The sequence below is a fragment of the Scyliorhinus canicula genome, chromosome 17 (genome assembly GCF_902713615.1).
Source record: "Scyliorhinus canicula chromosome 17, sScyCan1.1, whole genome shotgun sequence".
Lineage (NCBI taxonomy): Eukaryota > Metazoa > Chordata > Chondrichthyes > Carcharhiniformes > Scyliorhinidae > Scyliorhinus > Scyliorhinus canicula.
The window spans coordinates 29781390-29794855 of NC_052162.1; the positions used below are offsets into that span (position 1 = coordinate 29781390).

General features: G+C 42.1%; 1 protein-coding gene across 1 annotated transcript in view; it reads left to right on the forward strand.

Moving 5' to 3' along the window:
• alg13 (ALG13 UDP-N-acetylglucosaminyltransferase subunit) overlaps positions 1 to 13044 on the forward strand; it is a 141183-nt gene extending 128139 nt beyond the window's left edge. Inside the window, exons 23-28 of the mRNA XM_038776124.1 lie at positions 190 to 267; positions 2775 to 2949; positions 7985 to 8080; positions 8167 to 8207; positions 8731 to 8908; positions 11979 to 13044. Of these exons, the coding sequence (XP_038632052.1) occupies positions 190 to 267; positions 2775 to 2949; positions 7985 to 8080; positions 8167 to 8207; positions 8731 to 8908; positions 11979 to 12232 (822 nt within the window). The 3' untranslated portion in view covers positions 12233 to 13044. The remainder of the gene's footprint in view (positions 1 to 189; positions 268 to 2774; positions 2950 to 7984; positions 8081 to 8166; positions 8208 to 8730; positions 8909 to 11978) is intronic.
• Positions 13045 to 13466: the final 422 nt, after the last annotated feature.

Consider the following 13466-nt stretch of genomic DNA (forward strand, 5'->3'; position numbering starts at 1 on the left):
GATTTCAATGGTTATTGATTGTTTTTTATGTATAATACCTGTATCGTCCAAATCGGACAGTAAGACACTTTTCTAAGTAGTCTCTATGTCTCAATGGGACTGATGACCTGACTTTGTATAGGCTTTAGCTGAGGAACATTACTCCAGTGCAGATGTGTGACAAAAAACTGATTATTGTTTGTCTTGTAGTCTATTCAGGAAGGATGTTCTGTTGCAGAGTCACCCCAGGAGGGCCAGGTTGACGCACACTTCAGTTATTCACAGCAGGTACACTTTTTCCCCAGAAGAATGCCATTGGTTTTATTCCTGTCCATAGTCTTAAACATATTGATTTCTTTTAATAAAGCAACCAAATACAATTCCATTTGCTTTTCATACAGTTCTGTTTGTACCAATTACATTAGCAAATGACTTGGCAAATGTTTTATCTTTTGGAAATTGTATTGCAAAATGCTTGTAACCATCGAATGCCTGGCCCACAGGTCAGATTTTGACCATTTGAATAACATTTTAATCTATTTCATTCCATATCTTGCAAAATTCTAATTTTTAAACCTGATTGATTGTTTTGCTATAAATTTAGCAAATTCATCACTGCTGGTCATTTAATTTGGAAATTGGATCGAGGTGAAATCCATTTCCAAACTAAGTAGTAGAGCGACTTAGTTAGTTTTAACAATATTACTGTTAGAGTATGTGAATCCTCCGAGACGCAGTGTGGCGACACACTGCGCAATCTCTTTTTGGCTGACCATGTGCAGGAATTTGCTCCTAATGTGTATGATTACTAGTCTAATGATTGCGGCTTGAGCATTTTGAAGTGAAAATGAGATTACTGACTGGACCAGTTGGATGACCTAAAGAAATTGACCGGGTCTGTTGTAGCCTATCAAACTATCAATTTTTTAATGCTGTAATTTAATGATTTGTTCAAAGATCCTGTGTAGACTGAGCAACACTCGAGTCTCTGACTTTGTTGTGAATCTGCCCTGCGTGATCTGTGAAGGTAACACGTTTTTTGGCACTGTTTTCTAAATTAAAGTATTGTGATGAAAGTTGTCTGTTCCATTGATGCAAAATGGCTTTGTCACTGGCAAGTTGGTGGTTACTGCTTGCTTCTAATTGGCCTTTAGAAAGTGATGGTGAGATGCTTTGAACTGCAGTAGTCCATGTAGTGTGGGCACCATTCACAGTGCCCATAAGTGGGTAGGATCAGAAATTTAACCCTGTGGCAGTGAAGGGCCAACGATTTTGGGCGCAATCTACCAGACGTACCCTCCCTGAACAGATACTCATCTCAGCTGGGACAGGCCTTCTGCACTTTCTGATCGCTGTTGCGCCTCACTAGATAGAACCAGATTTTGCGAGGTGTCGATATCTGGGTCCCACCCACAATGGGTGGCACTGCCAGGCTGACAGGAGCACTGAAAGTTTTTTTCAAAAAATTCAGTTAATGAATGCAGGTGTCGCTGGCTAGGTGAGCATTTATTACGAATCCTTGTGAAGGTGGTGGTGGTGAGCTGCCTTCTTGAATGCTGTAATTCATGGCTGTAGGAACACACAATGCTATTAGGGAAGCAATCCAGGATTTTGACACAGTGAAAGAACAGTGATGTATTTCCAAGACAGGATAGTGAGTGGCTTGGAGGTGAACTTCCATGTGGTGGTTTTCATGTGTGCCTGCTGCACTTGTCCTTCTAGATGGTTTGGAAGGTGTTGTTGAAAGCGCCTTAGTGATTTGCTGCAGAGCACCTTGTAGATGGTACCCACAGCTGCCACTGTGCATTGGTGGTGGAGGGAGTGGATGTTTGTGGCTAAGATGCTTATCAAGTGGGCTGAATTGTGCAATTGTCATTGAAATCCCCACCTTTGACGGAGGGATGGTCATTTGTAAACAGTCGAAGATGGTTAGGCAGAGCACACTACCATGAGGGACTCTTGCCGTGATATCCAGGAGCTGAGATGACACCCCACCGCCAACCACAACCGTCTTCCTTTGTGCTAGGAATGATTCCAAATAGTGGAGAGTTTCTCCTCTGATTCCGATTGACTCCAGTTTGGCTAAGGCTAATTAATGTCATAATTGGGAACTCACCTCTGGAGTTCAACTCTCTTTCTCCATGTTTGAACCAAGACTAAAGAATTCAGGAGCTGAGTGGCCCTGGCAGAAGCCAGACTGAGCAGGTTATTACTAAGCAAGTTGCTGCAGTGATGGTGCAAGCTGTCGCAGTGGGCCGCTGGTAGAGGGAGTGAATGTTTTAAGGTGGCTGATGGGGTGCCAATCAAGAAATGTGCTTTACCCTGGATGGTGTCAAACCTCTTGAGTATTGACCCTACACTCATCCAGGCAAGTGCAGAGTATTCCATCACATTCCTTACACTCTTTACTTGCGCATTTTATAGATGGTGGAAAATATTGGGTCATCGGGAGGTGAGGTGCACTCACTACTACATATCCAACATTTGACCCTGCTTGTTTGTGACTGATTCAATTAAGCCTCTGGTCAATTGTGAAATCCCTCATCAAAAACATTCTGATGGCAATGCAGTATTTGGTTTAGATTATTGTTGGAGAATGATCATTGCCTGGCACTTGTGTGACACACACGATACTTGCTTGGTTCAAGTAACAGAGTATTGACCATGGCATCAGTATTCTCTTATAAACAGTTACTAAAACATTACTACTGTAATCTTTTGAGTTCAGAATTAAGCAGTGTGTTTATTTTTATAGTATATGTATGTTGTGTAAACTTGTTCTTTATTATTCCTAGATGATGGTAAATTCATCAGTAGCATCAACCTCCAACTCTGGCAGTTCAGCCCCTGTTATGGGTTACTCCTCTTCAGCAGCAGAAACTAGCCAAACTTCAGTCACCTACACAACAGTGCCACAGCAGACAGTTGTATCACCTGTCCTTGTACCTTCTCATCATGTTGGGAGACCAGGTATATAATCCAAAGTTGATGCAATTTAAGTTTCGCTGCTTCTGTAAATAGTCTGATATTTCCAGCTGTGACTTGAACATAGTGTTTGGTTTTTTTTCCGAAGTAATTACTGATCGTAAATTCTTGTTACACCATACAAAATCCATCAACCGAGCAAATCCATAATATCATAAATAACAAAAACTATTCACTTGGCTTCTGGTATAAACATGGAAACTTTAATACTTGATATTCCACTCACAACAGAAACACCCGAGATCATTTAATGGAAAAAGAATACACCACCAGCATGCTTAGTGGAGAGGGGCAAAGGAAGGCTGAGTTGACCAGAAGTAGGAAAATATTCCCAGTGTAATTCCCATCATTTATACTATTCCTGTTTATCCCAGACAGCCATCTACATCAGACAAATGGCACGAACCAATTTTTTCATTGCATTAAATTAAACCACAAAGGAGCAGTTCAAGCAGCTGCTCACCTTTCATTTAAAGTGTGATCACCTGTCGTTAAGCCTTAAACGCCTCCGCCCGTGTATCAGAGCCCAACCCTGTGTGACCATACAAGCAGTGTTCATTATTTAAAATCAATGATTAATAACCACCATGCAAGATATTGAACGGCAATGATAATTGAAATGGATAGTTATTGAGAATATGATGACATATATTACAGATTGCTCCAAATTCTGGGTCCTCTTTTATTTGGCCACACAATATGATAGTCTCTTAAATGGCTCTGGGGAAATCATTGTGGCTAAATGGACCAATGTGTGCTTTTCTGACCTAGGACACAAGGCCCTCTCATCACTAAATTGATGATTAACAATTCCAATGGATATAATGGGTAAATTGCGTCTGCACAAATATGTCCACTAAAAGCGAAGCAGACGGTAATGGGATGATACAGTGGTTAGCACAGTTGCTTTACAGATCCAGGGACCTGGGTTCGATTCCTGGCTTGGGTCACTGTCTGTGTGGAGTCTGCACGGGTTTCCTTCGGGTGCTTCGGTTTTCTCCCACAAGTCCCGAATGTACCTGAACAGGCATGGTAGAGTGGCGACTAGGGGATTTTCACAGTAACTTCATTACAGTGTTAATGGAAGCCTACTTGTGACACTAATAAAAATGATTGATATTAATTGAAGCTGAAGGTATTGTTCCAAATACTTCAGCAATAAATTTACCAGTTATGCACTACATGTGCCAAATTTCATGGACCATTCAGCCCCCTTTAAACTACTCCAAAGTTGAATTGGATCATGACTGGCCTGTGCCCTCAATTCTGTGTGCCAGTAAATGCTCCACGTGCCTTGATACTCTTGCCAAACAAAAATCTATCTATCTGTTTTTTAAAACTCCCAACTGTTCTCAAACTTGTAGCCTTCCGAGGGTGAGTTTTCAGATTTCCTCTATCCTTTGTGTAGGGAGTTGCAATTTTTGATCTCGCTCCTGAATAGTCTACTTGGGATTCTGTGTCAACACAAAATACTGGAAAATCTCAGCAGGTCTGACGGCATCTGTGGTGAGAATGGAGCTACTGTTTAGAGTCTGGATGATTCTTCGTCAGAGGTGGAGAGAACCGGAAATAGGCTGAGATTTACCAGACTCAAAAATGTTAGCTCTGTTCTGGTTTCCACAGATGCTGTCAGACCTGCTGAGATTCTCCAGCATTTTCTGTTTTCTTTGGAATTCCAGAATCCGCAGTAAATTGATTCCATGTCCCCTTGTTTTAAATTCCCGAACCAGGGGATATCGTTTCTGTCTACCCTGTCAAATCATTTTGAGATCTTGAATGTCACATCTGAAAATTCATCAGAATTAACACTTTTAAATTGTGCATGCACAAAAGCCCCATTCAAATAAAAGTGGCAAGTTCTCCAAGTCTATTTTCCACAACCAATATTTCGAAAATGAATGATCTCTGCATTCACTCTTTGGTGTCCTTATGCACAACTTGACTACCGGTCTTGTCTGTGTTATAGGCATTAACCTTGAAAAGAATCTTTAATTTCAGTATTTCGGCCATTTGGTCAGAGCTCAAAAGCTACAGAGATCTTGTCCAGAGGACAAAATGGAGGGTAGCAGAAAGAGGTGTCAACCTAGGTGTAGTTGAATGATTGATGTCTCTCGGTGGTTGCAGATGAGTTACGGTAGATCTGAGGGGATGACGTACTATGACAGCAGATCTGGTAGGAGTAGGTAAAGAGCAGCAGCAGCCGGTCGTACATCACTTTGGGTTGGCCTGAGGGAGTAATGAGGTGCTCTGCAAATGCAATTTTAAAAAGCCTATAATGAAACAATTAACTAGCGTACTAAAAGATTTCTTTGCACTGGCTCAGTAGGTGTTCCCTTTGTTTACAGAACAGATCATTTGGGGTGGAACAAGAAATCAAGCCATTGAGCACCTCTTGCATTATTTTAAAACTCCAGTAGATGGCACTCTTTTATTAGTCTTCAAGAAAAATGATAGCAGCCTAAGCTCCATACTTTCCTACTTTAACTAACATGAGTTCAGTTTTTTTGCATTGATTTTTATACTAAAGCTGTACAAATTGTGAAATATTAGAATTAATTGTTGCAAAAACAATGCCTGAAATAATTTGTCCTGAACCAAAAGCGCTATCAGGGTTAGACATTTTTTTTGTTTCAATTTAATTTCATTCTAGCACTCATTCTTTCTTCCTTCATGTAATGTAAAACAGCTAAACACATGATTTTGTTGAGTCCATGGCATAGTGAAAGGTCAGGGGAAGAAAAAGCACCATGGTTTCCTGCTTAATGTTGTTTACATTTATACCTCATTGTGCCCTTGATGTTGATAAAGGGGGAAGTAAGTATTGTGGAAGGATTTTTAAAATCAGTTGCAAAGTCTTGACGTCAAATATAATTCACAGTGCAGACTTAGTTTTAAAAAACAAACGTTGATCATGTGGATTGGCACGGGCACCTTCAAATGTGTCCTTGTAATTGCTCTTTTCAAAATTACCTCGAGTAAATATTTTGGTCAAAGCTATTTCTTTTAGGTGTTTGTGACCTTTTTTGCTCACTCTTCGTACTCCTAAGTGTTAATGCATCCGCCTTAATCTCTGTTGCGGTATAAGTTGCTTGAACGGAAGACTTGAATCTCCCTTTGCTGTACACCAGCTGATCACTAGCACAAAGTCAAAAATGGGCTGGATGCTTCGCACAGCCGGTAGCAACGTTCCCGATGCGGCGGAGAATCCAGCTTTGGCCGACAAATGGGATCAGCATTCAGATGTTCCGGTCTACTGCTGGCGACGGCATCGAGGGTTTCCGCCCCATGCCAGTGGGAGGATGCAAATCTGTTGAATTGAACCATTTGCATCCCATTAACAGCCTGAGCACCGAGCCTGCGTGAATCTCCATTCCTCTGAGCTGTGATTCACGTGGTTGAGAATTGATTCAGGTATTTCCCAGGGTGGCCTTGGTGGGGTGTGGGACAAGTGGGTAACGTCTAGGGAGCTGCCCCCAAAGTTCACCAGTGACCCTCTGCCCCCCCCCCCCCCCTGCCCACACACAGTCCACCACCAGAGACCCCTGCCCACCCATGCCTGCCTGGGAGCACCCCCCCGCCCTCTACACACAGACCACCACCCAGAGACCCCTGCCCACCCATGCCTGCCTGGGAGCACGCCCCCCCTCCCACCCTCTTTCTTTAAGGGAGATGCCTGCTTGGGAGCACCCCGCCATAAGGGAGACCCCTTGTGGATTTGAAGTTGCCTGCTGTGATTGACAGTTCTTGGACTACATCAACGGCAGTTCAAGCGCCAAAGGAAATTAGATTGACAGTTGGTGTGTGTTCAAGCTGTCAAGCCTATTGAAATCCATTTTGCATTGATGTGAATGAGCCTTGCAGATCAAAGATCTGAGGGATTTAAACCCAGCTGATGTGAGTTTCCCTTTCAAGGATTTTACAGGTGATGCTTTCTCTGCCTGAGCCAGCAGCTATATTGCACACTTGATTTTTAAAGCAGTGATTTTTTTGCTTTTTTTTTTACTGTCTCTGTCTGGATTGCTCTCTAGCTTCCAGCTGGGGGCCACTGTAATGGGGGGTTTCCAGGCAGGGGCCGTCCGGTTGGGTCACCCTGTACAGTGGGGTGACCCAGAAATTCACATGGTTGGAGTGGGCAGGAGGGGATTTGCCCTGTCCTCAAAATGGCAGCCCGATGACTGAATTCGCAAGAGAATATCTCTCCATCCCCGTCAGGCATAAATATGTATGACAACGGATTGTGAATCGCATCTTGCTCTCAGTGCGAGCACAAATTGGAGACGATTAATCTCTGCCGGGGGAACATAGTCTCCCAAACCTAGAATACCGGCCCTGCTTTTTTTAATTAGCTACCTTTCCCTTCTCTAGTTAAGGTCAGCACCGTCTTTGGGCATAGACCCAACGACATTGGTAACTCCAGGATGCCTCCCTGTTGACTGCTGTTCACATCCTAAATTGGTGTGATGAATGTTGATACAATAGTCCATCAATGTTTAGCCCTATCCTGCCCCTTGCACAATCTGTGCTCAAAACATGTTCCAGAAGTGACCTGGAACGTGTTTTCTGCCCCCCCCCCCCCCCCCCCCCCCCCCCCCACCCCCCCTCTCCAATTGCTTCACCCCAGTGCTGCCCAGAGCATCAAGTCAGCACAGTACAAGAATATTCTGGTCTGGAAAGCTATATTTTTTATTGTTTATGCTTAGCCCACCAATTGTGCACTGTAACTTTTTTTTATTTTGATACAAAGTTGTAGGAAAGTATTCGTTACAATAGTTTCTGATTGTCTGTTCCACACTTCCATATCCCTTCTGCTTTCAGTGCCTTTGTCATGCTCAAATTTCTAATATTTTCTGTTCTGAGGCACAAATGCCCTAGCCTACATTCTGATCCAGTGTCACTGCGTGTGTTATCCATCCCCCAAGGTTCATGATTTTTCAGCTCTGACACTCGTTACCTGGAAGAATGTGATGTTTGCTGTGTACTTTCTGGTCGCACTGCTTTCTAAAATGCATTTTGTTTTCAGGTCCTCCCCTTCCTGTCAATGAAATGGGTGAAACCATGAGTTCTCCTGCACCTCCACCATATTCTTGTGATCCCAATGGCAATGACCTTCCTAGAGGTGAGACCCTTTCACTGGAACAGAGCCACAGTCCACAAATGCTCAAGTTTTATAGTAACAAAAGTTTGTTTGATGTCTCTCTTTAGATAGAAAGGTGGTTCAGTACTACTTCAACCTTGGCTTGCAGGTGAGTTTGATGGGAATTATACACGTGGTTCTACAGAGGCCAAAATTCTAATGTCCTTTTGACATTTTTCAAAAACATTTTCGTGAGTCATCCATTCTGAACTTCAGAACATCTTTAAGGACATTGAGTTGGTTTTTAAATGGTGGCACCTAACATTTTATATAGAATTTACCTTCATGAGGTTCCCCGCAAACCTCTTGATGTTGTTAAAGCAACACTAGACTTAAATTTCCATTTTAACTCTGAGGCCACTAGATTGATTTGAGACTTGTGTGCCTTGGGCAAGTGTATTCCTTAATGATTTTGTGATATAAATTGTGTCTTTTGGGGAGATTAGTAGTGAACACTATTTTGAGTTTTATTGTAAGTATGCAGTGGTATACTATTTCGAGTTCATATCTGTTGGTAAAACGGTTTTGCAAATGATCAGTTTTTCTGCAAAGTGAGTTGAAAATCATAATTTTCTTGGTTCTGGTCAGTTCTGAGTTAATTTCTCTCTCCTCTCTTTCTCTCTCATTTCCAGTGTTGCCACCAAAACTATTGGCCCTCAGTGGCCTATATGCCACAACAGCAACCAATGGATGTATATCCAGCATTCCCTGCAGCTTCCCAGTTTATTGAACAGTCAACCATGCCACAACTATATGGTGATAACGGGAGAAATGAAGACCATCAAAGTCCCTCTGACGCTATGTCTAATGGCAAGTTTATTTCATACTTTCAGATATACTTTGATCCAAAGCCTGTGTCGGAAGTTTCAATCTGTATCAGGAGAGAAATTGTTCAAATCTTGCATTTTTGTCAGGAATTACTTTGCTACATGTAGAGCAAGATTCATTGTATTCGACCCCAAGAATGTGTCACACCCTTGATCCTGACTGCACCAATTTCACATTTTATCCACTTTTCACCTTAGTCATTCTGAGAGCAACAATTGGCTCTGAATTATGCACAGCCCTCTACTGGGTGGTGTTCTGTGGCATGGAATATTTTTCAGTTCCATATCGAAACTTAATTCAATTCCCCCCGGTTTGCCACTAGCACTCTTGAAATAAACAAAAATTACCCCTCCATAGCTGTTCCTGCATTACAAAGAAACAGTCGTCTGCTTTTAAAGGGTGCTATATGTGATACATCCAAGTGCAGTAATTTAATTATGCGCAATGGGATTGGCAAAACTAGATTCATAACCAACCAAACATATTTCACATGAGACTCTTGCAGAGGGGTGATTTATGAGGACAATTGTCTGGGTTGATTAGGTAGCACAGTGCATTTGGCATTGTTCCTTCACCAATTTGCAACTTGCCCACCTTACTCCTCATGATTTAAACCAAGAGGTGGATTCTCTGCCGGTTGCAGAGTTCCTGATAGGGCGGAGAGTTGCGCGTTGGGCAAAAGGCAGGCGCCGATCCCGTTCCTAGTATCCAAGCCCCACCGGGTGGTGGCAGCGAGCTATGCGCCCTGCATTGGTGGGAGGATGCAAATGGTTATTTGCATTTGATTAACGGGCTGGAAACCCGATTCTCCATGCCTGTTGAGATGCTCCGCCTCTCGGCTGGGATTCACGCATTCATGGATTGGTGTACGTATTTTTAAACGGCCCTGATAAACCTTGCCGTGTGTCAAAGTATGTAACTGTGTTCCCAAATTCCACCAGAGGGCCCCTCTCAAAAGAACAGTGCAGGCAAAACAAGAATAAATCGCTGCTTTTTAATTTCCCGTGACTGTCTCAGATAAAAGCCAAAGCATATCACAAGACTTTAAACCCCCTTTGATCTGTGAGGCTTATATTCACTTTTTCAAAGAAAAATAGCTTTTAGTTGGCTGTAACTGACAGTGTAACAGCTTCCCGACAGCCAAGTCTGGATTGCTTATTTTCATTTCCCTCACTCTTGAATGCCTTGGGCATTCATGGCACCCTCATGCTTGTGGTGGAAGGATATGTGTTGTGGAGGGATGGGGGGTGGGGTTTAGTTGCTGGACCTCGGTATTGGCCATTCGCTCATTATGGCAGCACGATAGTAGGATTCAGAACGCAATCCCAGGAGCTCCCCACCATACGTAGATTTGCATGGCAAGGGAGACTGATTTGCTCCAGGGTGCCGCTCCTAGCGCCAGCACAGACTAGGAGTCTTTCTACTCTGGAGTGAGAACTTGAGTCTCCCAAATGGAGAATCCTGACCCAAGGTATGGACAGAATGGTAGCACAGTGGTTTATCTCTGTTACTTCAGAGTCCGGGACCCGGTTTCAATTACCGGCTTGGGTCACTGTCTGTATGGAGTCGGCACGTTCTCCCTGTGTCTGCATACGTTTCCTCCTAATCGCGAAAGATATACCGCTAGATGATTTGGACCTTCTGAATTCTCCCTCTGTATACCCTAACAGGCGTCGTGGTGTGGCGACATGGGGATTTTCACAGTAACCCTATTGCAGTGTTCATGGCCTACTTCTGCCACTAATAAAGATGATTAATATTATATTTAAAATTATTTGACCAATTGTATTCTGATGTCAGACAGGTTTATGAATATTATAACCAGCACAGAAGGAACCAGAGTGAGCTCTCACCATTAAAAGTTTGTAACAAATGTTTGTTCAAATTGAACATTAATGTAAATTAGGATTTCAATTTTGAAAAAATTGTAATTTCTGGGCCTTCATCAGCCAGGCTTAGGACCTCTGGACAAAATTTAAAGGTGCGTTTCTGAGCAAGCATACCCAGTAATGGTGGATTCTGAGGCAATTTGAACACTCTCTTCTTGAATAACAATGTAAGAATTGGGCATGTGCTCAGGATTTAAAACCTAATTAAATGGTCCAGCAAGCCACTCGGTCCAAGGGCAATTGGAGATGGGCAATAAATGCTGGCCCAGCCAACGATGACCACATCTCATGGACGAATTACGTACGAATTAAAAGTATAATGAATACTGAAATGGGAGCTGTTTATAACAGCATTACACTACTAAAGCCTTGGGGAAGGTTGAACTGATCTTATTAGCTATCTTCAGAAACAGCATCTCATCAGCCCTCCAATTAAAAGAATATTAACATGCATATTAATGTTTTACTTTATAAAAATAAACATAAATGATGTTGATTTTTCAAGGGCACTGAATGGTTCCACCAGGGCCACTCTGCTCCAGGCTTCATTACAGCCTTGGTCCAAACAGGGACAAATGGGCCGAATACCTGAGGAGAGGTGAGACTGTCGCCTTATGAATCCCTAGTAAAATTGAAGTTAATGAGAACTGGGGAGAAATATCCACTGCCTGCACAGGGTAGATGGTTTGGCACTGTTGGAGAACAATTCTCTCGGCTCCCAGGGTCATTCCTGCAGCAGTTCCTCATGGGAGTGTCCTAGGCCCAACTATCTTTTTAGTTGCTTCAGGAATAACCTTCCCTCCATCATAAGGTCACTGATAATTGTACATTTTACACTGTTCAGTTCTATTCACAGTTCCTCAGATAATGAAGCAGTTTGTGCCTTCGAGCAGCAAGATCTAATAAATGCAGGTTGCTTTGAAACTTTATCTGAGCACCGTCACCTGCTTCTCTCCTCACTTCTTTCCCCAACATTCTTGCCCCAGAAGAGGTGCTATGGGGCATAATACATTTTTCACAATTCGACTGATGGTTGCCTTTAAATTGAGAGATCGTGTAAGTAGGCTGTTGGTTCTTATAAGTTCTTTCCAGGTGATAATATTTTACAGCTTTGGGCAAAATGAAGATATTTTTGATACTGATGGACTCCTTTTTTCCTGCAGGTTCTTATCCTACTGTGGAGCCTCAACCAGTTCCTCATTCAACGGTGTACTATCCGGTGCTGACAGACCAGTACATACCAGCTCCTGCTTATGATCCATGTATCCCTGTAACATCCACTCTTCATTTTGTTGGTCCATGGTACCCAACAAACCAGATGTGTAACAATTCAGCAAGGCTGCAGAGCCCAGCACCTCCTGCTCCATTAAATTATGTTGGATCTGCCAATCAGCCTGCGCATTATGCATCTCACTAAAGTATTAAAGAAAAAAAAAAAGGATTTAACAGACCCAACTAAAGGACTGGATTGTTAACCTGCTTTCCCCCTCAACCCAGAATTATTGTGTATCAGATCCTTTAATTGCCTTGCCTCCTGAAGGTTTAACTTTCTATTCTGGTAGGCAAGAGATCTTCTGCCTTTTCCTCAGCATTTTCTTGAAATATCTTTATATATGGTCTTTTATGGGAGCTGTTTTCATCTCCATCCTGAGAGTTTCTAGTAAAATTCCCAATTGCATTTATGACCAAAAGTAAGGTAAATGTTGCCAGTCAGTAGATGGGCTTTATAGGGTTTCCACACTGCACAATATCAATGACTATTTTCTCCACTGCATCGTATCAACAGTGAATTTCAACTTTCCCTTGAGTGCAATGGCTGTCTTCTGAAATTGGTTGAAGGATTACCCTTCAAAGAAGGAAAGTTATTCCTACTTGATATCAAGTACCATTTTTCACCTACTTTCGATGTTTAAGGTAGCTGATGATTCGAGCATACAATCTGTACCTTTTCTACCTCATGTTTAAAAACCTTGATGTTTGTAATGTATTTAGTTTGTGAAAGTCTGTGTATTTTTGTAAGGTATCCAGTTCTGCTTCACATGTTGACTTCCACTTTTTTCTGTAGGGCCAAGAGAAAAAATGTTTGGCGTTGATTTTTTTTTTTGGTTTTGTTTTAGACTAGTTGATGATTGCTGCTCTGTTCTTGAGTACAGTTCTAAACAAAATGGTGTGTGGTTGTGGGCTCACCTTTATTTAAAAATGTTAAGTAATAAAACCCGTGCACTGCAATATATTTGTGTCAATGTGCTCCTTTGCATGTAACCCAGTGCAGTATCTTGCATTGACTCTTCACACTAACTTTTCATTATCATAGAGTAAAAATTTGAATGAATAAAATGAAACCAGGCTGAGGAAAGATGGACTTGGCAATCACTACTGTTATCAGAGAATAATATGGTAAAAGATACAACTAGATCCAGAGCAGTCCACTTTGTCTCATTCACTGCTCTTTCCCCTTAGATCTTCAGTTTCTTTTCTCCCAGATATTTATCTAATTTCCCTTTGAATGATACTACTGTATTCAGTTGGTTTCCATCTCATTAACCAGGTGGTGTATTCAAAAGTCCGTACCATTTGTTGCAAAAAGATTTTTTCAACATGTTGCTTCTGATCTTTGCCAATCATAAATCTGTGACCTCTGATTATTGATC